The 24,946-nt window shown below is 39.0% G+C and overlaps 1 protein-coding gene and 1 pseudogene across 9 annotated transcripts in view; one reads left to right on the top strand and one right to left on the bottom strand.

The window, feature by feature from the left end:
- NUMB (NUMB endocytic adaptor protein) overlaps nt 1-24,076 on the top strand; it is a 256,544-nt gene extending 232,468 nt beyond the window's left edge. For 7 of the 9 annotated variants that reach the window (XM_077122971.1, XM_077122970.1, XM_077122972.1 and 4 more), the window contains 4 exons: nt 15,133-15,423; nt 16,776-16,925; nt 22,072-22,218; nt 22,997-24,076. In XM_077122971.1, coding sequence (XP_076979086.1) covers nt 15,133-15,423; nt 16,776-16,925; nt 22,072-22,218; nt 22,997-23,712 — 1,304 coding nt within the window. In that variant the 3' untranslated portion in view covers nt 23,713-24,076. The remainder of the gene's footprint in view (nt 1-15,132; nt 15,424-16,775; nt 16,926-22,071; nt 22,219-22,996) is intronic. The other 2 variants (XM_077122976.1, XM_077122977.1) reach the window with 1 other exon arrangement.
- Nucleotides 10,165-10,944, bottom strand: LOC143651970 (thiamine pyrophosphokinase 1 pseudogene; annotated as a pseudogene).
- Nucleotides 24,077-24,946: the final 870 nt, after the last annotated feature.

The following is a 24,946-nucleotide window of genomic DNA, read 5'->3' as shown; positions in this document are numbered from 1 at the left end:
AAATGGGTGGAGACACACCTTCACCTAATGCAGTTTAACAACCACTCTTGATTAAATTACATTTTCGGGGAGGTGATCTAATTATAGTTTCAAGCATACAGTGCTGAATAGGGATTAGAAGAAGCGGCTGCCTTTACAAAATGGAATCAGGATTGAAACAGGGCTCTTCTAGGGTCCATACATCATTTCAAACCAGGACACTATCCATGAGCTTTCCACCTATTTAGATCTTCTTGATTTCTTATATCAATGTTATGTAGCTTTCTGTGTACAAGTCCTTTACATCTCTAATTACACTCATTCCTAGATACTTGATCTTTTTAGTTAGTTGCTATTTTGAATGGATTTTTTTTCTTAATTGTCTCCTCAGTTAGGTAATTGCTTGTGTATAGAAACATTACTGATTTTTGCACATTAACTTGATATATATTTTATTGATATATATTCACACACCATATAATCCATTCACAGTAAACAATCAGTGGCTCACCGTATCATCATATAGTTATGTAATCATCAAGACAAACAAGTTTAGACCATTTTCATTACTCCAAAAAAAAGAAATAAAAATAAAAAAGAAAACCCAAAATAACCCATACCCCTTGTCCACACATTATTATTATTGTCTTTATTTTATTACTCACCTACCTATACACTGGATAAAGGTCAGTCACAAGGTTTTTATTATCACACATAGATAAAAGCTATATAGTTATATAATGATTATAAAATATCAAGGATTACAGTCAACAATTTCAGGTACTTCCTTCTAGCTATTCTAACATACTAGAAACTAAAAAGAAATATCTATATAATGATTTTGTAATCATAATCAGTTGTTAAATCCTAATTTCTTAGTTATATAGGAGATTATTATTATTATTTTAACTTCTGTTATTGTATAATATAACATATATACAACAAAAGAAAGAAAAAAACCCATCGTTTTCAAAGCACTTTTCAACACATAGTTACAGGACAGATCCCAGAGTTTGTCATGGGCTACCATACCATCATCTCAGATTTTTCCTTCTAGCTGCTCCAGAACATAGGAGGCTATAAGGAATAAATATTTTTTTATCATCACAATTGACTTTTTTTTCTTTTTTGTGAAAAATAACATATATACAAAAAAGCAATAAATGTCAAAGCCCAGCACAACAATTAGTTGTAGAACAGATTTCAGAGTTTGGTATGGTTTACAATTCCACAATTTTAGGTTTTTACTTGTAGCTGCTCTAAGATTCTGGAGACTAAAAGAAATATCAATTTAATGATTCAGCAATCATATTCGTCTGTTAAACCCTACCTTCTCTGTATAACTCCACCATCACGTTTAATCTTTCTATCCCACTCTTTAGGGGTATGTGGGCTATGGCCATTTTAACATTTTCATGTTGGAAGGGGCTGTCACTAATAGGGGGTAGGGAGATGGAACTATCTGATATTCTGGAGAGGCTGGCCTAGGTTTCAGGACTTATCTGGTCCAGGGACCCATCTGGACGTTGTAGGTTTCTGGAAAATTATCCTAGTTCATGGAACCTTTGTAGAATTTTATAAATTGCCCTAGGTATTCCTTAGGATTGGCTGGAATGGTTTTGGTTGGGGTTTAGCATGTTATGATAGGTAACAGTGTTTAACTATAACTTGCAAAAGAGTGACTTCCAGAGTAGCCTCTGACTCTATTTGAATTCTCTCAGCCACTGATACTTTATTACACTTCTTTTTCCCCTTTTGTCAGGATGGCATTGTTGATCTCACAGTGCCAAAGCCTGGCTCATCCCTGGGAGTCATCTCCTATGCCACCAAGGAGACTTTCAACCCTGAATGTCATGTCCCACATAGGGAGGAGGGCAATGATTTCACTTACAGAGTTGGGCTTAGAGAGAGTGAGGCCACATCTGATTTGCACATTAATTTTATATCCCGCCACCTTGCTGAATTTGTTTATTAGCTCAAGTAACTTTGGGTAGATATCTCAGGATTTTCTAAGTATAGTATCATGACATCTGCAAATAATGAAAGTTTTACTTCTTCCTTTCCAATTTGGATGCCTTTTATTTCTTTTTCCTGCATGATTGCTCTAGCTAAAACTCTAGTATAGTGTTGAATAATAGTGGTGTCCAAGGGCATACTCGTCTCATTCCTGCTTTTAGGGGGAAAGCTTTCAGTCTCTCTTCATTGAGTACGATGCTGGCTGTCAGTTTTTCATATATGCCCTTTATCAATTTGAGGAAGTTACCTTTGATTCCTACCTTTTGAAATGTTTTTATCAGAAAAGAGTGTTGAATTTTGTCACATGCTTTTTCAGCATCATTCGAGATGATCGTGTGATTTTTCCCTTTCATTTTGTTAATGTGCTGTATTACATTAATTGATTTTCTTATGTTGAACCATCCTTGCCTTCCTGGTATAAACCCCACTTGGTCATGGTGTATATAATTCCTTTAATGTGCTGTTGAATTCGATTTGCTAGTATTTTATTGAGAATTTTAACATCTATGTTCATTAGGGAGATTGGACTGTAGTTTTCCTTTCTTGTAGCATCTTTACCTGCTTTTACTATTAAAGTGATATTAGCTTAATAAAATGAATGAGGTAGTGTTCCTTTTTCCTCGATTTTTTTGGAAAAGTTAGAGCAGGATTGGTGTTAGTTCTTTTTGGAATGTTTGAATAAAGTACCCCTGTGAAGCCATCTGTCCCTGGGCTTTTCTTTGTAGGAAGATTTTTGATGACTGATTGAATCTCTTTACTTGTGATCAGTTTGTTGAGATCTTCTATTTCTTCTTGAGTTGTTGAGATCTTCTATTTCTTCTTGAGGCAGTGTAGCTTCTTTGTGTGTTTCTAGGAATTTGTCCATTTCATCTACATTGTCTAGTTTATTGGTGTATAGTTGTTCATGGATGGTATCCTCTTACGATTTTTTTTTTTATTTCATCAGGGGCTATGGTAGCACACCCCTTCTCATTTCTCATTTTATTTGTGTCCTTTCTCTTTTTTTCTTTGTCAGCCTTGCTAGTGGTCCATCAATTTTATTGATTTTCTCAAAGAACCAGCTTTTGGTTTTATTCTTTCTATTGTTCTTTCGTTCCAAATTCATTTAACTCTGCTTTAATCTTTTTTTTCACATTAATAAATATTTTTATTTGACATCTAGAGTTCAATCACATATGTATTTTCATACAGTAATTTTTTTCTAATGAATAATTATTCAGAATTGCATGTGTTTCACTGATCCCTTTTTCATTTTTCTATTTAAAATCCAAGCCTCACACTGTCCTTTCATAATCAAATTTGTTAGCTCCATGAAGAAAACAGCTACTGGTCCCTTTCCTTAAAGCAGCATAGGGATTGTGTATAACTTAAACATGTTGGGCAGATTCATGTTTGCACATCATTATTTGTACGGCAACATTTGGTTCAGTAAATATTCATAATGAAAAGGGTCCCATTATAAAAGAAACTTGAATATATTCAAGGGACCAGGTTGTTTAACCTGGTTGTGTCAGTAACCGTGTGCAATATCTGCCTTACAACTGCAAAGTGCCAGAATTTACAATTTGAGTATGGGAGGGAACCTCAGGCTTTCAGCACTAGGTTCTTTATTATATCATATTTGTTTAGCCCCAGAGACTGTCAGACTATTTTCTGGTATTTGAATAAAATTGTGATCTATGAACCAGAAATTTTTACAATCTGAGGTCCCAAAAAAAAAAAAAAGGAATTTTTATGCTTAAGTTTCTTCAATGCACAACTTTTTTGTGCACAACTTTTTCAATCTATGGGGACAATTTTGATCTATCATTCCACTAAAGTTTAGGGCATTTACTTTAGAAGTTGTATTAGTAGAATGGGCTTCAAGAATTATTTATCTTTCATGCCACTTCCCTCTTCACTTTAACTTACATAATTATCTGACCTCAAAGTCTGGAAGTCAATGACTTGGCTTATTTTTTAAAAGATAATACCAGATACAGTAATAGGTCACAGTGAAATAGTATAGATTTTTTTCTTTTTTTTTATTAATTAAAAAAAATTAACAACAAACAAAACATTAAGATATCATTCCATTCTACATATACAATCAGTAATTCTTAAGATCACATAGTTGCATATAGTATAGATTTTTTTTATTAATTTTTAAATATTTTTAAAAACTATAACACCAAACAAATGCAAACCTTAGTAATTTTTGATCATTCCATTTTACATATATAATCAGTAATTCACAGTATCATTACATAATTGCATATTCATCATCATGATCATTTCTTAGAACATTTACATCAATTCAGAAAAGAAATAAAAACACAACAGAAAAAAATTCATACATACCATACCCCTTACCCCTCCCTTCCATTGATCACTAGCATTTCAAACTAAATTTATTTTAACATTTGTTCCCCCTATTATTTATTTTTATTCCATATGTTTTACTCATCTGTTGATAAGGTAGATAAAAGGAGCATCAGATACAAGGTTTTCACAATCACAAGTCACACTGTGAATGCTATATCATTATACAATCATCTTCAAGAAACATGGCTACTGGAACACAGCTCTACATTTTCAGGTAGTTCCCTCCAGCCTCTCCATTGCATCATGACTAACAAGGTGATATCTATTTAATACATAAGAATAACCTTCAGGATAACCTCTTGACTCTGTTTGGAATCTCTCAGCCATTGACACTTTATTTTGTCTCATTTCAGTCTTCCCCCTTTTGGTCAAGAAGGTTTTCTCAATCCCTTGATGCTGAGTCTCAGCTTATTCTAGGATTTCTGTCCCATGTTGCCAGGAAGGTCCACACCCCTGGGAGTCATGTCCTACGTAGACATGGGGAGGGCAGTGAGTTTGCTTGTTGTGTTGGCTGGAGAGAGAGGGGCCACATCTGAGCAACAAGAGAGGTTCTCTTGGGGGGTGACTCTTAGGCCTAATTTTAAGTAGGCTTGACCTATCCTTTGTGGGGTTAAGTATCTTATGAACAACCCCCAAGATTGGAGGCTCAGCCTGTAGCTTTGGTTGTCCTCACTGCTTGTGAGACTATCAAGAATTCAAATTGGGGAAGTTGAATTTTCCCCCTTTCTCACCATTCCCTGAAGGGGACTTTGCAAATACTTTTTATTCACTGCTCAGATCACTCTGGGATTTATCAGGGCATCACTCTGGGCAAATTTATGTTAATTGAACACCATAAGTACATGGAACCTTGAGGATGATGTTAGCTGTGGGTTTTTCATATATTCCCTTTATCATTTTAAGGAAGTTCCCTTCTATTCCTATCCTTTGAAGTGTTTTCCACAGGAAAGGATGTTGAATTTTGTCAAATGCCTTTTTTGCATCATTTTGAATGCAGAAGCAATTTTATTTTTTGAGGTTTGGTCAACCAAAATAAGATTTCCTTCATCAAAGGAAATAGATTTTTAGAAGTCTTATAAAATAGACCCATAATGTTTTGGGGGGGAATCAAATAACTCTGGCTCAAAATGTTTTAATAAATTAAATGTAAGTGGATTAGAAACAGACAGTTTGTCTTTCTGTGAAATACACCCAGGCCAGACCTAGGGAAGCACTTAGAGAAACATGTTTTGTTTTCTATGGACTGGCACTCAGCATGTCTTGGCCCTGCTTTTCTTTCTGATAACGAAATGGACATGAAATCTGGCCTTATTTCCTGGTCTTTTTCTTTTTAAATTTCTTTATTAATTAAAAAAAATTAACAGACAAAACATTAAGATATCATTCCATTCTACATATACAATCAGTAATTTTTTTGCATCATTTGAGATGATCATGTGGTTTTTCTGGTTTGATTTGTTGATATGGTGTATTACATTAATTGATTTTCTGATGTTGAAACATCTTTGCATACCTGGGGTGAATCCTACTTGATCGTGGTGTATAATTCTTTTAATGTGTTGCTGGATTCGATTTGCTAGAATTTTGTTGAGGAGTTTTGCATCTATATTCGTTACAGAAATTTGTCTGTACTTTTCTTTTTTTGTAATATCTTTGTCTGGCTCTGGTATGAAGGTGATGTTGGCTTTGTAGAATGAGTTAGGTAGCTTTCCCTCCTCTTCAATTTTTTTGAAGAGTTTGAACAGGATTGGTATTAATTCTTTCTGGAATGTTTGGTAGAATTCACATGTGAAGCCATCTGGTCCTGGACTTTTCTTTTTGGGGAGGTTCTTAATGACTGATTCAGTTTCTTTACTTGTGATTGGTTTGTTGAGGTTGTCTAATTCTTCTTGAGTCAGTGTTGGTTTTTCATGCCTTTCTAGAAATTTATCCATTTCATCTACATTATTGTATTTATTAGCATAAAGTTGTTCATAGTATCCTGGCATTATTTCCTTTATTTCTGTGGGGTCAGTGGTTATGTCTTTTCTTCCAATTCTGATCTTATTTATTTGCATCCTCTCTCTTCTTTATGTCAGTCTTCCTAAGGGTCCATCAGTCTTACTGATTTTCTCATAGAACCAGCTTCTGGTTTTATTGATTTTCTCAATTGTTTTCATGTTCTCAATTTCATTTCTTTCTGCTCTAATCTTCATTGTTTCTTTCCTTTTGCTTGCTTTGGGGTTAGTTTGTTGTTCTTTCTCTAGTTCTCCCAAGTGGACAGTTAATTCCTCGGTTTTTGCCCTTTCTTCTTTTTTGATATAGGCATTTATGGCAATAAATTTCCCTCTTAGCACTGTCTTTGCTACATCCCATTAGCTTTAATATGTTATGTTTTCATTTTCATTTGCCTCGAGATATTTACTGATTTCTCTTGTAATTTCTTCCTTGACCCACTGGTTGTTTAAGAGTTTGTTGTTGAGCCTCCACATATTTGTGAATTTTCTGTCGCTCTGCCTATTATTGATTTCCAGCTGCATTCCTTTATGATCTGAGAAAGTGTTTTATATGATTTCAGTCCTTTTAAATTTATTGAGACTTGCTTTGTTACCCAGCATATTGTCTATCCTTGAGAATGATCCATGAGCACTTGAGAAAACATTGTATCTTGCTGTTGTGGGGTGTAATGTTCTATAAATGTCTGTTAAGTCTAGCTCATTTATTGTATTGTTCAAATTCTCTGTTTCTTTATTGATCCTCTGTCTAGATGTTCTGTCCATTGATGAGAGTGGGGAATTGAAGTCTCCAACTATTATGGTAGATGTGTCTATTTCTCTTTTTAGTGTTTGCCTCATGTATTTTGGAGCATTCTGTCTCGGTGCATAAATATTTATAATTGTTATGTCTTCCTGTTGAATTGTTCCTTTTATCAATCCATAGTGTCCTTCTTTGTCTCTTTTAACTGTTTTACATTTGAAGTCTATTTGTTGGACATTAGTATAGCTACTCCTGCTCTTTTATGATTGTTATTTGCATGAAATATCTTTTCCCAACCTTTCACTTTCAACCTATGCTTATCTTTGGGTCTAAGATGTGTTTCATGTAGACAGCATATAGAAGGATCCTGTTTTTTAATCCATTCTGCCAGTCTGTATCTTTTGATTGGGGAATTTAATCCATTAACATTTAGTGTTATTACTGTACAGATAGTACTTTCTTCTACCATTTTGCCTTTTGGATTTTATATGTCATGTCTAATTTTTCTTCTTTTTACCTTTTCTGATAGTCTTCATTTCTACACTCATCTCCACATCTCTCTCTCCTGTCTTTTCATATCTGCCTCTAGTGCTCTCTTTAGTATTTCTTGCAGAGCCAGTCTCTTGTCACAAATTCTCTCGGTGATTTTTTGTCTGAAAATGTTTTAATTTCCCCCTCAATTTTGAAGGACAATTTTGCTGGATATAGAATTCTTGGTTGGCAGTTTTTCTCTTTTAATAATTCAAATATATCATCATGTCTTCTCTTCTCCATGGTTTCTGCTGAGAAATCTACGTATAGTCTTATTGGGCTTCCTTTGTATGTGATGGATTTTCTCTTGCTGCTTTCAAGAGTCTCTCTTTCTCTTTGACATCTGACATTCTGATTAGTAAGTGTCTTGGAGTACTTCCATTTGGATCTATTCTCTTTGGGGTACACTGCACTTCTTGGATCTGTAATTTTAAATCTTTCGTAAGAGTTGGGAAATTTTCAGTGATAATTTCCTCCATTAGTTTTTCTCTTCCTTTTCCCTTCTCTTCTCCTTCTGGGACACCCACATCACGTATATCCATGTGCTTCATATTGTCCTTCAATTCCCTGAGTCCCTGCTCATATTTTTCCATTTTTTTCCCTGTATTTTCTTTTGCTTGTCAGATTTCAGATGTTCTGTCCTGCAGTTCACTCATCCTATCTTCTGCCTCTTGAAATCTGACGTTGTAGGTTTCCATTGTTTTCTTTCATCTCTTCTACTATGCCTTTCATTCCCATAAGTTCTGTGATTTGTTTTTTCACACTTTCAGTTTCTTCTTTTTGCTCCTTCCTTGCCTTCTTTATATCCTCCCTCAATTCATTGATTTGGTTTTTGATGAGGTTTTCCATGTCTGTTTGAACATTCTGAATTAATTGTTTCAACTCCTATATCTCATTTGAATTGTTGGTTTGTTCCTTTGACTGTGTGTTTGTTCAGTTTTCCTAATGTGATTTGTTATTTTTGCTGGTGTCTAGGCATTTAATTACCTTAATTAGTTTATTCTGGAGATTGCTTTCACTTCTTTTACCTAGGATTTTCTTGCTGGGTGAATTTGTTTTCTGTGTGTTCTTTGACATTCAGTTCAGCTTATTCTGGACCACTAGCTTAGGTTTTGTTTAACAGAGGAGAATTTTTTAGTTCTTGTTTTCTTGTTCCTTTCCCTGCCTGTATGGTGCCTTTGTCCCCCCACCCATAGGATGGTCTTCTTAGGTATTGTAGACCGCAGCCAGATTTTCCCAGACCAAGCTGGCCTCCTGTCAGGAGGAAAGAGTCACCTGCATCAGTATCCCTGAGGATGAGACCTAGCAGGTTGAAAGACATTCCTGTGACGTCTCTGGACTCTGTTTTTCTTATCCTGCCCAGTATGTGGCACTTGTCTGCCTGCAGGTCCCAGCAGCATAAGATAATGCAGTACCTTTAACTTTGGCAGACTCTCCCTGCTGGGGCCATGGTGGAGACAGAGGAGAGGTTGTAGGCTGGCTTTAATGGTCTCAAATTTCCAAGCCCTGGTGTCTGAATTCCTTGAGGGAGGGATTCCACCTGAGTTGGGCCTCACCCCTTACCTGGGGAAGGCACAGGCTCCAAACAAGCTCTCAAACAAGCTTGTTTCTGCCTATGCCTGGGGCAGTTGGAGCCTGAGAAGCCCTGCTGCTGTATCCAAAGGCAGTCAAGCCTTGGTAGAAGCACAGCCACAAAAACCTCTGTTTCTTTATTTTTCTTTTTCTGTCAGCCCTGGGCCCTCGGCGCCGGGGCAAAAATCAGCAGCCTCCACTTTGACCAGTTTCACCTGAGCTGGGGGCCTATTTTCAGTAGTCAGAATTTATGAATTAATTCCACACTTGAAGCTTAGTTGCCCTCAGCCCCTGCTGCTGGTAAAGTCCCTTTCCTTTCCCCTCTGGGAAGCAGCATGTGGGGGAGGGGCACAGGCCACAGCGGCTTGGGGAACTCATGTTTCGGGGGGGCTCACAGCTGGTCCTGACTGGGGTACACTGTGTGTCCGGTCACTGACGTGCCCCCAGCAGTTGTTCTGTACTGTTCCTGGTTATTTAGTAGGTGTTCTGGAGGACGAACTAAATGCCACACCTCGCTAAGCTGCCATCTTGGCACCTGTCCTCCAAAATAGTATAGTTTTAATACCCCAATTTGGAAATTTTTTTCCAGTAAAGTGATAAAAATTATGTAGAGAAACATAATAGTAAAAGATATTCAGAAGTAGCCCTTGTTGTTAAAAGCATTAGAAAACAGCAGGAGCAAGTGATATGCTAGTCTCCAAGGAGTTTTATCAGCTTCAAAATTAACAATTTTCTAGGATAAAAGGAATGATTAATAACACAATAAAGAATAATCAGTATTGAATTTTATAACGAAATGACACATTAGTTTACACAATGGAGCTTATTTTCTTTCCTAACAAATAATGATTTTGCTTCTTACTGTAAAATTCAGATCTGTCATTTATTATGTTGCCTGGATTATCTGAACTTCCTGGGGAAGTGTAGATTCCAGTAAATCCAAGTGAACTGTTCTTATTGAGCAATAAATCATTGGTGATGAGGTAAAGTAAAGGCACACCTATAGATGCCAGTTGATAGGTTAGTGTTTGATGGCCGTGCTCCAAAGGAGTGGCTGATCAGTTTCCACAGTCACTACCCCAGCTCCATTGTAGGTATTAGAAGTACTGACTAATATTCCAAAACCAAACACATGATTTGTGGGGTTCTACCTTAGGCCTTTTGTGGTAACATGATTGCAAGGCTGTCCAACAGGTATAAGGCCACACCAATCACCTTCCATTCCACTGTTTACATGCAACTTGTGCTTTCCTGGTTGGAGCAGGTAGATGAGAGATTTTTCTTGGTTTGCTATAATTGGTAAAGGAATGATATCAGTCGCTTGAAATAGGGTGCTCCCAGATGCCATAATATGGTCAAAACATCCACCAAGTCCTCCCAGTGTCACACTCAAATCAACCTGTAGGTCTTTTCTTTTATCTTCTTTTGGAGCACTTGGAGGCACTTGGTAAAGTCAGTATGGTCTAGATCAGGAGTTGAAATCAGCTCACAACCCTTAATACTGTAGTACTTTCTGACTTAGCCTAATAAATCAAAATCTCCATTGATAAAGTCAGGCAAAAAACCTTCCCACTCTCCTTCCATGATGTCATATAAGCGGTTTGAACCTCCATCAACACATGCTTTGAAAAGAGCTTGGCTCCAAAGATAACAAAAACAGTCATCCAAAGGCTGGTTCCCAATCTAAAGGCAATGCTTCACATTCCCAGTGGGAAGCAGGGCTTCTGGGGTAAAGACATGCTCCATATTGGAATATCTGCACAATGGCTGGTGGAGCCACCAGCAACAGGAGCACACACTGTGAGAGCAAGGGTGATCAGCGACTTGGTGTGTGGCTGAGGGGACTCTCGACTTTAATCTTTATTTCCCATCTTCTATTTGCTTTGGGGTTGGTTTGCTCTTCTTTCTCAAGTTCTTCCAGGTGAGCAGTTAAGTCCTCAGTTTTTGCTCTTTCTTCTTTTTTAATATAGGCATTTAGGGCAATAAATTTCCCTCTCAGGACAGCCTTTTCCCCATCCCATATGTTCTGATATGTTATATTCTCATTTTCATTTGTCTCCAGATAGATACCGATTTCTCTAGTAATTTGTTCTTTGACGCACTGACTGTTTAAGAGTATGTTGTTTAATTTCCATATATTTGTGAAAGTTCTCATACTTTGGTGGTTATTGAGTTCCAGCTTCATTCCATTACGATCAGAGAAAGTGCTTTGAATAATTTCATTGTTTTTAAATTTATAAAGACCTGTTTCCTGTTTTGTACCTGTGATCTATCCTGGAGAATGTTCCATGAGCACTGGATAAGAATGTATATCCAGTGCTTGGGGGTGTTTGGGGCTGTAACGACCTGTATTTTGTCTGTTAGGCCTAATTAATTTATCAAATTGTTTAATTTCTCTGTTTCCTTGTTGATCCTCTGGTTGTTCTGTCTATAGAGGAGAGTAGTGTATTGAAGTCTTCTACTATTATTGTTGAAACATCTGTCGCTTCCTTCAGTTTTGCTGATCAGTTTTGCCAATGTTTGTCTCGTGTGCTTTGGAGCTCCTTGATTGGGACATAAACATTTATGAGTGTTATTTCTTCTTGGTGATTTGTCCCTTTTATTAATATATAAGGCCCTTCTTTGTCTCTTATGATGTCTTTACCTAAAAAGTCTATTTTGTCTGATATTAGCATAGCTGCTCCTGCTTTCTTTTGGTTACAGCTTTCATGGAATATCTTTTTCCATCCATTCACTTTCAATCTATTTGTGTCCTTGTGTCTAAGATGAATCTCTTGTAAACAGCATATAGCTAGATTATATTTCTTAATCCCCTCTGCCTTCTGTATCTTTTAATTGGCAAGTTTAGTCCATTAACATTCAAAGTTATGACTGTAAGGTATTTGTTTAATCCACCATCTTATCCTTTGGATTTTATTTGTCAGATTTATATATTCTTTTCCCTCTTTCTCTTTTTATTCTTTAAGTTCCCCCTATTTGTACCCTTTGGTTCTGTGCCTTCCTCCTTTTTTTTTTCACTTGGCAGAACTCCCTTTAGTATTTCTTGAAGGGTCAGTCTCTTGTTGACATACTGTATCAGCCTTTGTTTGTCTGTGAAAATTTTAATCTCTCCCTCAGTTTTGAAGGACAGTTTGGTTGGGTACAGAATTCTTGGCTGGAAGTCTTTCCCTTTCAGGATCTTAAATATATCATGCCACTGCCTTCTCACCTCCATAGTGCCAGTTGTGTAGTCTGAACTCAGTTTTATGCAGTTTCCCTTGTATGTAGTAGATTGTTTTTCTCTTGCCACTTTCAAGATTTTCTGCTTCTCTTCAACATTGACAGACTGGTTAGTATGTGTCTGGGGGAAGGACTATTTGGATTTATTCTATTTGGAGTTCATTGGGCTTCTTTGATTTGCATATCTATATCCTTTATTTGGCTTAGGAAGTTTTCCCTTATTATATCCTCCACTGATCTTCCTAGCCCTTTATTCTTCTTTTCTCTTTCTGGGATCCTATGTTTCTTACATTTCTGCACTTTTTTTTTTTTGTCCTTAATTTCCTTGAGATCCAGTCAGAATTTTTCCATCTTTTTAGCCATTTGCTCTTTTACATGTTTGAAATCAGTTGTCCTGTCTTCTAGGTAGCTTATTCTTTTCCTGCCTCTTCAGATCTGCTGTTGTGTGTCTCTAGTATATTTTTCATTTGGTCTATAGCATCTTTAATCTCTGTGATACCTACTGTTTTTCTATTTATTCTTTCAAATTTCTCTTTATGCTCTCCTAGTGTCTTCTTGATTTCCTTTATGTCGTTAGCCATCACCCTGATTTTATTTAGTAGAGTTATATGAACATCTTTGATTAGTTGTTCCAAAGTCTTTGTCTTTAGTTTGGTTATTAAGCTGAGCTGTATCTATCTGCATCTTGATATATTTAGTGATCTTCTGTTGTCTTCCAGGCATGTAAATATCTTGATAGGGTTACTTTGGAAGTTGATTTCCTTAGGTAGTAAAGTTTTGTATTTGCAGAATGGATGTGGAGCAGGATATGGGGCACAACAGTGCAGTGACGGGTTGCAGCACAGGTATAGGCACGGGTTGGGGACGTTGTGCTGGTGTCCATGAACCTGGGGTGTGGGGTATGAAGTTGTGAAGGTGCAGTGCGGGAGCTGTGGTGGCGGGGTGCAGCCCAAGGCCTTGGAGCACAAGAGCACAGTGCAGCATGGGGGACACAGAGGTAAAGGGCAAGGGAGGCAAATGGGAGGAGGCTGGGTGGATGCTCGGGGGCTGGTGTGCAGGCAGGATGTGGGTGGGCATGTGGATTGTGGGGATCATGAGGATCAAGGTGTGGGGTAGTGGCACAGAGGTCGGGGCACAGGAAAGCAGGGTGTGGGTTTGTCCTTACATAGGGAGAGGGATCCAGGGGGCCCAGGATGTAGATGTACAAGTGTGTAGGGGTGGAACATAGATTGCAGGGGTTGCGGGACGTGGATCAGGGGCGGGTGGTGTCAAGTGGATGGCACCCTGATGTGGGTGCACAGGTAAGGGAGTGCTTGAGGCAGGGGTGCATGTGGGAGTGGGGGATACTGTGTAACACAAATACACACGTGAGCATCTGCCAGGGTGCTTGTGCCAGGAGATGTGGCAAAGTTATGCACATGTGTGGGGCAGAGGGTTGGGATGCAGGGGTCAAGAGGTCAGTGCACAGATGTGTGGGTACTTGGCCAAGAGGGTGTGGCTGTGCATGTACAGGTCTGTAGGGTGGGGCCCTGGTATCGCCGGGTCTAGTGAGTAGGACCCTGTTGTATGCCTGCACAGAGTTCAGGGTTCCGCCTGTCTGGGCTGGAGGTGTGCGTAGCCCATTTGTGCAGGTCAGTGCTTGCCTAGAGCTGGGAGCCTTGGCAGGGATGCACACATGTTCCTGTGAGTGTTCCTGTGCATATCTGAGAGGGCTGTTACACTGATGTGCATGTGCACAGAGCTCAGGGGCAGCCAGGCAGGGTTGCGTGACTGTATGGACTAGAGGCAGGTGAGGCCTGGGTATGAAGGTGAGTGCCCACAGCCTAGAACGTGCTTGTGACCTCCTGCAGAGGACAGGGAGGGTGAGGTGGTGTTGAGGCTGACTGAGGGTGTGCAGGTCTTGGGAGGGGCGGGGCAAAACTGTGTACTTGCATGGGAGACATGGGTCTGGGTGGGGCAGGGCAAGGATGGGGGGTTGTCGGAGCAGGGATGTATGGGGTTGTTGGGGCTGGGGTGACTGGAGTGCTGGGTGGGTGGGGGGCCGGGTTTAGGTGCGTGGGGTGTGGGGGAAGTCGTGGAGCAGGGGCAGTGCGGGAGGGTACTATGCTCAAGGAGCATGTCTTGGCTTACTTCCTAGTCTGTGTCTCTCCATCTCCCTGTCCATGCACTCCTGATGGCCCCGGGCTTCCATTTATAAAGAGGCACATTAGGCTGTTTGCTCTAGCTGGATGGTCTCTGGTTCTCTGTGTCTCAATTCTTCAGCTTTTGCAAACGGCCTACCTGTGAGGTGTAGAAAACCCTCCCAGGTCACTTCCACCCTGGACTCGCCATCCCAGTCGCCTTCCCATCCTTTCTCTAGCTGTTCCTTAGAGCAGGGGTGAACTCAACCTATCCTATTCCTCCATCTTCCTGGAACTCAGGTGCTGACTTTTTAAAATCACGCTCAGATTTATTTATTTATTTATAAATCACTGCATGAAAATCAAAAATCCAATATTTGTGTCTTAGTAGATACAACGTGATTTGTAATAAGTTATTAAGTCTCTTATCTATCTGAAACAGCACATTTGAACCCTGCTTCTAACCTATCTTTTAAAGCTATTGAGAAGGAGATGGGTAAAAGGACCTAGGGGAATTCTTTAATTCCTTAATTATGTAAGTTCAAATTATTTGAAGAATTACTAAGGTCCTGTTTCTCTTTACTTTCTTGAGCAGAAACAGATAAGATAGTTGTTGGTTCATCAGTGGCCTCTGGCAACACTGCTCCATCTCCGTCCTCTCCCACCTCTCCCACTTCGGATGCCACTGCCTCTCTGGAGATGAACAATCCTCATGCCATCCCACGCCGGCATGCTCCAATTGAACAACTTGCCCGCCAAGGCTCTTTCCGAGGATTTCCTGCTCTTAGCCAGAAGATGTCACCCTTTAAACGCCAACTATCCCTGCGCATCAATGAGTTGCCTTCCACTATGCAGAGGAAGACTGATTTCCCCATCAAAAATGCAGGTAATCTAGCATCCACTTGACTCACTGGGCACCTTAAGCACTGACGCATTATCATTACTTCCATCAAACTTGCCACTCCTCTCACTTGGAGGCTGGTTGGTGGTTGCATCTTGGGTTAGTTCCCAGTAGGAGAAAACTAAAGTTCATGGAAGGGGGTGTGAATCATTAGATTCTTTTCAACAAATAAGTGAGAGTCATGATGAGAATTTCTAGCCTGGGTGTAATGTCTGTGGTTTGTCCTGATGTAAGTGTCCTACATCTCAACCAACCTGCTTCCAAACATCAAGGGATTCAAGTTTCTATTCTTTTTCTGACATAGGGGACCCAGCAGGAAATTAAAGAGGATTTGGAGGTACATACAGTTAAATAGCATTACTGTCAAATGTACCAGAAGAAATGGATAAGTATTCATTGTCTATGTAGCTGGTTGACTCAGTTAGGGAGGAAACTCTAAATGGACTCCTGTACAGTGGGCTTGCATATTCATTACCTTCCAGAACTGCCACGTGGGACTTTTGTGGCCTTTGCAGTTGAGCCCGTCCTGGTAGCTTTATCCTTATCCTCAGATCTAGAGCCTCGAGTATCAGATCTAGTCAGTGCTTTAATTGGGCCCTATTTTACTTCCCTCTGAGACCTGTTGAGCCATTACTATAACAGGATATGAGGAAGCACTGTTTCAAGAGGGCACTCCTACTGAGAACCAAGTTCTTTTGACAGATGAAATGAGGCCTAAAGATCAGTTGGACTAGATTATTAATGAGGGTCTTTCCAGGGCTCAACTTCAATAAAAATTGAAATTCTGGGTATTTCAGATAACTTATTTTCAATCTCTGGGGTAGATGGGGAGCAAAAAACTATTATATTTTCACAGATGAACAAAGATTCCACGCACATAATTAGCTTCCTCGGTGACCAAAAATATCCCTGAGTCAATATTATAAGAGCGAAGTCACTAGAGTCCCAGGCCTCATTTCACTTTATTACGTTATCATAGTTCATATACTTGGTACTGGAGACTTTGGAGAAAAATTAGAGTGATGGCATTCTCATAGTTTATTACTGAGAAAAGCTGAGCATCCACTGGTACCCCTGACAGTAACTCATTTTTCTGACAGAATCACTAAATGGCTTCAGAACTTAACTCAGGCCACAACCTTGGTTGGAAAGCAAGCAGATTGCAGTTATCTTGTAGAAAGATCTAGCTAGCTGAACATTTTGGCATAAAAAGAAACACCAAGTTCTTAATTCCATAAATAAAGGATGTAATATAAAATAATCACCTTGTAACATACTGTTATATTTCAGAATTATTCAGTTTTTCTGTCTGGAGCCCATTTCCATTTGCCTTGCAGTGCCAGAGGTAGAAGGGGAGGCAGAGAGCATCAGTTCCTTGTGCTCACAGATCACTAATGCCTTCAGTGGACCCTCCGAAGACCCCTTTTCATCCGCCCCCATGACCAAACCAGTGACAGTGGTGGCACCACAGTCTCCTGCCTTTCAAGGTTTGTGCCCTCTTGGCCTGCTCAGCTGTTCTCTTTGAAATTAGTACTTTTATTATGCTGCTCACTCACTTGGCATCCTAAGCTTCACAGGAGCTGGTAAGACTCATTAATTTCCCTGTTTAACAATGTCTTTGTGCTTTGTTCCCCTTCTTGCTTCCTCAGCTGTCTGCATTCCTCATTTGGCATGTACACACCCTTCCTTCATCCCATTTTCTAAACGGAGCATCTTGAGTCCCAGCCCACTGCTTTATTTGCCATTTGTCTATTAGGAGTCATGGTAAAACAAACAAACAAAAAGAGTCATTGTATTCTGTCAATTTTCAGGAAGAAACAGTCATCTGAATTGGTTCTAGAGTTATGTTTTTTTCTCTAGAGCAGTGCTCAACCCCACCCTTCCCCCCTGCCCAAGATTTTGACATTGGCTAGAGACATTGGGGAGGAAGGTGGTATTGCTGGCCCCAACTGAGTAGAGACCAGAGATGTTGCTAAACATCCTTCAATGCACAGCATAGTCCTCATAGCAAAGAATTATCGAGCCCAAGATGCCAGTAGTGTCAAAGTTGAGAAACCCTAGACTCACCTAGTCTTTATCCTGCCACAAAAAGCTCAGAAAGAAAAAGGTATCTCTTTTGGGTCTTAGTTCATCTTCAATAACAAGCATCCTAAAAGTTGCCTTCAGGGCATTGAAGATTTACTAAAATGATTTTTTTTGAAGATACTTAACAGTTGGTATTGACTCAGGGGTCAGTAAGGAGTTTATGTAACTTAAATTACAGGCTTTTAAATTAGTTGTGCTTTAGAATTTGAACTCTATTTCTTTTGAGAAATAGCTCAGAGGGAAAAAACAAGGCATTCAAGTTGTGCTGCATAGACAGTACTCCACTCCTACTGGAGGAAGTTACTACAAGCTTTTTCTCCAGGGAGTCTTATTTTAAAAATGAACCTTGACAGTCATGTGTACAAAACGACTTTTCATTTCATCTAGCAAACATTTAGAATACCAGTAATAATAGATACAATTTTCTGAGTCCTTACCGCAATGCCTACACATGTATTATCTCCTTTAATCCCCACAACAACCCTTTGAGGTAGACATTACAGATAAAAAAAACAAGCCTTAGAGAGGTTAATTTACCCAAAGTCTCAAAGTCAGGATTTAAACCCAGATCTTTCTGAATATAGTACCCATAGCATTTTACTGACTCTGCCTGTTCATTAGTTCCCAGTCTATGAATAAGATAAGCTTTTAAACAAGCACTAGGTAAATAGTACCAAAGCTATAAGCAAGGTTGCCTAGTCCTGAAGAGGAAGTGATGATAGTGTAGAACAGGAGATGGTGCTTCCTCTTCTGTGCCATACTAAATTCAGGCATACCTCAGAGATAGTGCGGGTTCAATTCCAGACCACCACAATAAAGCAAAGATCATAGTAAAGCAAGTTTTTTTTATTTCCAAGTGTATATAAAAGTTATGTTTACACTATATTGTAGCCTATTAAGTGTACAATAGCATTATATATATTTTTAAAAAGGTACATACCTTAATTAGAAATGCTCATCATCATCTGATCCTTCAGCTCAGTCATAATCTTTTTGCTTGTGGAAGGTCTTGCCTCAGTGTTGCTGGCTGCTGACCGATCAGATGGTATTTGGTGAAGATTGGGGTAGCTGTGGCAATTTCTTACAGAAAGACAAAACTGAAGTTTGCTGCAATAATTTACTGTTCCTTTCATGAAAGATTTCTCTGTAGCATGAGATGCTGTTTGATAGCATTTTACCCACAGAACTTCTTTCAAAATTGGAGTCAGTCATCTCAAATCCTGCCACTGCTTTATCAACTGAGTTGATGTAATGTTCTAAATCCTTTTTGTTATTTCAACATTGTTCACAATATCTTCACCAGGAAAAGATGCCATCTCAAGAGACCACTTTCTTTGCTCATCCTTAAGAAGCAACTCTTCATCTGTTAAAGTTTTTATTTTTTTTATTAGAGAAGTTGTGGGTTTATAGAACGAACATTCATGCATAAAATACAGGATTCCCATACACCACCCCACCACCAACACCTTGCATTGATGTGGAATATTTGTTACAATTGATGATAGCACATTTTTATAATTATGCTATTAATTAAAGATCATGGTTTAACTTAGGGCTCACTGTTTATGTAGTATAGTTCCATGGAATTTTTTTTTTATTCTGTTACCATATATATAATCTAACATTTCTTTTTTATATAAAGAGAATGATTCCTCTTTTAATCATATTCAGATATATATTTCAGTACTGTTAATTGAATTCACAATATTGTGCTACCATTACCACCATCCATTACTGAAAACTTTCTATCATTCCACATAGGAACCCTGTATATTTTAAGTCTTGACTCCCATTCCCTATTCTACCCAGTCCCCTGGTAACCTACATTCTAGATTCTGACTCTATGAGTTTGCTTGTTTTAATTGTTTCAAATCAGTGACACCATAAAATATTTGTCCTTTTGTGTCTGGCTTATTTCCCTCAACATGGTATCTTTAAGATTCATCCATGTTGTCACCAGTATCAGGAATTCATTCTTTTTAAGGGCTGAATAATATATTCCTTTGTATGCATATACCACATTTCGCTTATCCATTCATCAGTTGATGGACATCTAAAATTTTAATGTGAGATTGCAGCAATTCAGTCACATCTTCAGGCTGTAGTTCTAATTCTAGATCTCTTGTTATTTCCACCCCATCAGCAGTTACTTCCTCTACTGAAGTCTTTATCCCTCAAAGTCATCCATGAGGCCTAGAATCAATTTCTTCCAAATTCCTGCTAATGTTAATATTTTTACCTCCTTCCATGAATCATGAATATTCTTTATGGCATCTAGAATGGTGAATCCTTTCCAGGTTTTCAGTTTACTTTTCCCAGATCCATCAGAGGAATCTATGGCAGCTATAGCCTGACAAAATGTATTACTTAAATAATAAGACTTGAAAGTCAAAAGGACTCTTTGATCCATAGGCCCCAGAATGGATCTTGTGTTAGCAGGCATGAAGACCACATTCATCTCACTGTACATTCTCCATCAAGCTCTTGGGTGATCAGGTACATTGTCAATGAGCAGTAATATTTTGAAAGGAGTTTTTTTTCTGAACAGTAGGTCTCAATAGATGGCTTTAAAAAAATTCAGTAAACTAAACTATGCCATAAATAGATGTACTATCATCCAGGCTTTGTCATTCCATTTATAAAGCACAGGCAGAGTAGATTTAGCAAAATTCTTAAGGGCTCTAGGATTTTCAGAATGGTAAATGAGCATTAGCTTCACCTAAAGTCATCAGCTGATTATTAGTCCCTAACAAGAGAGTCAGCTTGTCCTTTGAAGCAAGGTATTGACTTCTCTCTAGCTATGAAGATCCTAGATAGATGGCTTCCAATATAAGGCTATTTCATCTGCATTTTAAATCTGTTATTTAGTGTAGCTACCTTTATCAGTTATCTTAGCTAGATCTTCTGGATAAGTTGCTGCAGCTTCTATAACAGCACTTGCTGCTTCACCTTCACCTTAATATTATGAAGATGCTTCTTTCCTTAAATCTTATGAACTAATCTCTGATCTCTCTTAGTCTACATAGAAATGACAAGAGTTAGGGTCTTGTTCTTGATTAGACTTTGGCTTAACGGAATGTTGTGGCTGGTTTGGTCTTCTATCCAGACGACTAAAACTTCTGTATCAGCAATAAGGCTGTTTTGCTTTCTTATCATTTGTATATTTACTTGAGCAGCACTTTTAATTTCCTTCAAGAACTTTTCTTGGCACTCACAACTTGGCTGTTTGCTTGGCATAAAAGGCCTAGCTTTGGGCCTGTCTTGGCTTTTGACATGCCTTCTTCACTAAGCTTAATTATTTCTAGCTTTTGATTTAAAATGAGAGACAGGACTCTTCCTTTCACTTAAACACTTAGAGGTTATTGTAGAGTTATTAGTTGACCTAATTTCAATGTTGTGTTTCTCAGGGAATACAAGGCCCAAGAAAGGGAGCTAGTAGGGGAATGGCTAGCTGGTAAACACACATATTTATCAATTAAGTTCATCATCCTATCTGGGCACAATTCATAGCACCCCAAGACAATTACAATAGTAACATCAGAGATCACAGGTCACTATAACAGATATAATAATAATAATGAAAAATCTTGGAGTATTGTGAGAACTACCAAAATGTTACACAGAGACGAAGTTAGCACATGTGGTGAAAAAATGAGGCTGATAGACACTTGCTCGAAAAAGGGTGCCACAAACCTTCAATTTGTTTAAAAAAAAAAACAGTATCTGAAGTATAATACAGCAAAGTACAAGGTATGCCTGTATGATAGAGATATAGGGCTAAGGAATAAAAACTGATAGAATACATAACTGGAGTAAAAGAAGTAAGGGTTAAACGATGTTAAAGAGAGACAAGGAACGTACAGAAGGTACTAAGAGATATTATAAACATTATCTAGGGGAAAAACTCTTTTAAAAAAAGAGAGAGATGAAATTGACTCTGTAGCAAACTATAAGTTATTTAACAAATGAAAACATACCAAGTTTGATTCCTCATTTATAATTTAAGGAAAATACCTACTTTATGGGGATTCTGAAAAAATTGAGTAAATCCATGTTACATGTAAATACTAGTAGCATAGTGCCTGGCATATAACAAAGAATCATGGTATTTTATCCTTTATTCTTATTAGCATAATTTGATCTTTAGGAAAAGTGGTAGAAAAGGAAAATGCCTTATCTACTCTATTATGCCAAAGGCTCTAGCTATAATAGTCAGACCTTTGCTGCTCCGAAAACAGTCACTCTGTTCAAATTTATTTGAAATTTTATTTTTGTGGGCTTCATTTTCCCTCCCCCCATACACATACTTTCTTAGAACAATCATTTGGCTTTATCATTGCATCCTTTTAAACAGCAACCTCTAATTCCATCTTTGCCAAAAGGTATGTGTATCCATTGCAAGATAGTGTAATTGTCCCTACACCAACTTTGCTGTCTGTTTACCTTTTACACCAGTATTGCACGTTGGCCTGACCAACCCAGCTCCACAGGGTCATATGTACACCCTGCATGAATTAACTCCATTGATGTTGTCTGCTCCCATTGTAGCAAATGGCACTGACTCTGCCTTCCTTGTGCTTGCTGCTAAGCCAGCCCATACTGCTCTAGCACCTGTAGCAATGCCTGTGCGTGAAACCAACCCTTGGGCCCATGCCCCTGATGCTGCTAATAAGGAAGTTGCAGCCACACATTCCGGTAAGGTGGCCACAGATGATGGTGAGGATTCTGGGATGAGATTCATGACCCTGGTTCTAAAATCAACCATTTACCTGAGTAAAAATCAGGGAGGAATACTTTTAGGCAAAACCTCCTCCATAATAAATTGCTATTAAGAGAGGATGGTGAAGGAGAGGAATAAAAAAGGTTATATAAGTGGTTCTTAGCAAGGATTATGGAACATGAACCACCTGTAGAGCTTTTAGAAAATATAGATTCCTGGGCCTCACCCCCAGAGAGAGTTCATCACAGGATTTGATCTGTGAACATGCCTATAGGAAGGGTGGACACTGCCTCCAGAAATGGCAGCCTTATAAAAAGTGTCTTTGGCACTGTATTTTTGCTTTTCTGTACTTTCTGTACATTTTTCTATAATGAATATTGATTAACAGTAAACCCCCAAATTGGAAAATAGTAATAAAAGCAGTTCACCAGAAAGACATGTCTGGAAGCTTCACAGTGACCAGCAGTGCACAGTGCCAGGTCATTCCTTTTCTTTTTTCCCTTTGGCCCTTTAAATTATACCCAAGCTAGTTTCTGTGGAAAAGCCTCCGCAATGGGGAGGGGTTTCTAATACCAGAGAGCTGCATTGGTTTGATGTGCATAGAGACCCTTCCACCTACCCAAGCCACAAAATGTCCCATTAGGGAACTTGTTCCACACCTTAAGATCATTCAAATACACAGTATTATAAAGCAAGGAAAGAAGCCTTTAATGATTCTGATTCTTTTGTCACTCTTCATCTTGTTGGCTCCAGGGACCGAATGGGGTCAATCTTCTGGTGCTGCTTCTCCAGGTCTTTTCCAGGCTGGTCACAGACGTACACCCTCGGAGGCAGATCGCTGGTTGGAAGAGGTGTCCAAGAGCATCCGGGCTCAGCAGTCCCAGGTCTCACCTGCCCCTCTGCAGCCAGTTCTCCAGCCTCCTGCACCCACTGCCATCTCCCAACCAGCACCGCCTTTCCAAGGGAATGCATTCCTCACCTCACAGCCTGTGCCAGTGGGTGTGGTCCCACCCCTGCAGCCAGCCTTTGTCCCTGCTCAGTCCTATCCCATGGTGAATGGGATGCCCTATCCAGCCTCTAACGTGCCTGTGGTGGGCATCACTCCATCCCAGATGGTAGCCAATGTGTTTGGCACTGCAGGCCATCCTCAGGCTACCCATCCCCATCAATCACCCAGCCTGGTCAAGCAGCAGACATTCCCTCAGTATGAGACAAACAGTGCTACCACCAGTCCCTTCTTTAAGCCTCCTGCTCAGCACCTCAACGGTTCTGCAGCTTTCAATGGTGTAGACGATGGCAGGTTGGCTTCAGGGGACAAATATTCAGAGGTTCCTGCAGGCACCTGCCCCGTGGATCCTTTTGAAGCACAGTGGGCTGCACTAGAAAGCAAGTCCAAGCAGCGTACTAATCCCTCCCCTACCAACCCTTTCTCCAGTGACTTACAAAAGACATTTGAAATTGAACTTTAAGTAGTCCCTATGGCTTATGTATCTTGTCCATATTTAGGCAAGGGTTGGGGTGGAGGTCAAAGGGGCAAAGGAGACTTTTTTTTTTCCTGATCAGCATACTTTACAGTAATCTCAAAGGAAGATACAAGTCCAAGCATAGAATGCTGGGAAGGGTAATTTTGAAAGAAGTTGGGGAAAGCCATTCTAAGTGAAGAGTTAATTTGCAATTTAGGCTAAAGAAATCAAGGAAATGTCACCCTCTGTACCCCACTTCCCCTTCTGTACTCCCTTACAAATCTCTGGAAATAGAGAGGCAAAGTATCTGAACAGGAATCTGTATTAAAAGCACATTTACTGGAATATAAACAGACAACAGGAAGCAAAATGATCTCCCTTTGTTTTTCAGGCTGCTCACCTGCCACAACTTAGTACTGGCCTCTCTTAGAGATCAAGGACAGGGTGGCTTGGGCTTAAGCTGGGGAATAGAGAGGCATGCTATGCTCTCGGAATTCCTGGGCGGCCATATTGTCAACTGCCCAGCAGAGTTATATTTTGGGAGTAAAGTTAAGTTGAGCTTCCATTTTAAGTAATAGAATAAATATTATATATATATATCAAAAAAGCCAAAATCTTTATTTTTATGCATTTAGAATATTTTAAATAGTTCTCAATATTAAAAAGTTGTATGAGTTGTAAGTAATTTTGCCAAAGGTAAAAGGATTAGCTATAAGAAACTGTACATAAGATTGATTTATCATCGAAGCATATTGAAGTAAAAAGAGGAAAGGTTTTGAGATGCAGATAGGATCCCTAGCTTGCTCGGTATCATTCATTGTAAGTAGTACATTGCATCAACAATCATGCTTATGACCAATACAGTCTCACTAGATTGTACTTTTAAATAAAACAAAAGAGCAGTATTGTTAGGGTTTTAAACCTATGGAGAAATTCTAATGTCATTATTTTAATGGAATCATCTAAATATGGTCTACAGAGAATATGTATTTTCTTTTCTATATTGCTACAATTTCCTTATGTTAACCTTTTTTTTGTTTTAACACTAAAGTGACAATTACATAATCATATCCACAGAAGGGAACACAGGCTAGCTACTGTGTTGGTTTGTAATGTGAGTCTTAATTGGGTGAGTTTTGTTTTGTCCTTAAATTTTTTCCTCCAGAGTTCTGTGGGAATGAGGATTCTGGTTTTGTTAGCTTCGTGTGCACGTGTGCGCGTGTACATTTCTTCCCATTTT

This window comes from Tamandua tetradactyla, chromosome 12 (assembly GCF_023851605.1).
Source record: "Tamandua tetradactyla isolate mTamTet1 chromosome 12, mTamTet1.pri, whole genome shotgun sequence".
Classification (NCBI taxonomy): domain Eukaryota; kingdom Metazoa; phylum Chordata; class Mammalia; order Pilosa; family Myrmecophagidae; genus Tamandua; species Tamandua tetradactyla.
Note: the sequence above shows the minus strand (reverse complement) of the source record. Positions and strands in the feature narration are given on the sequence as shown.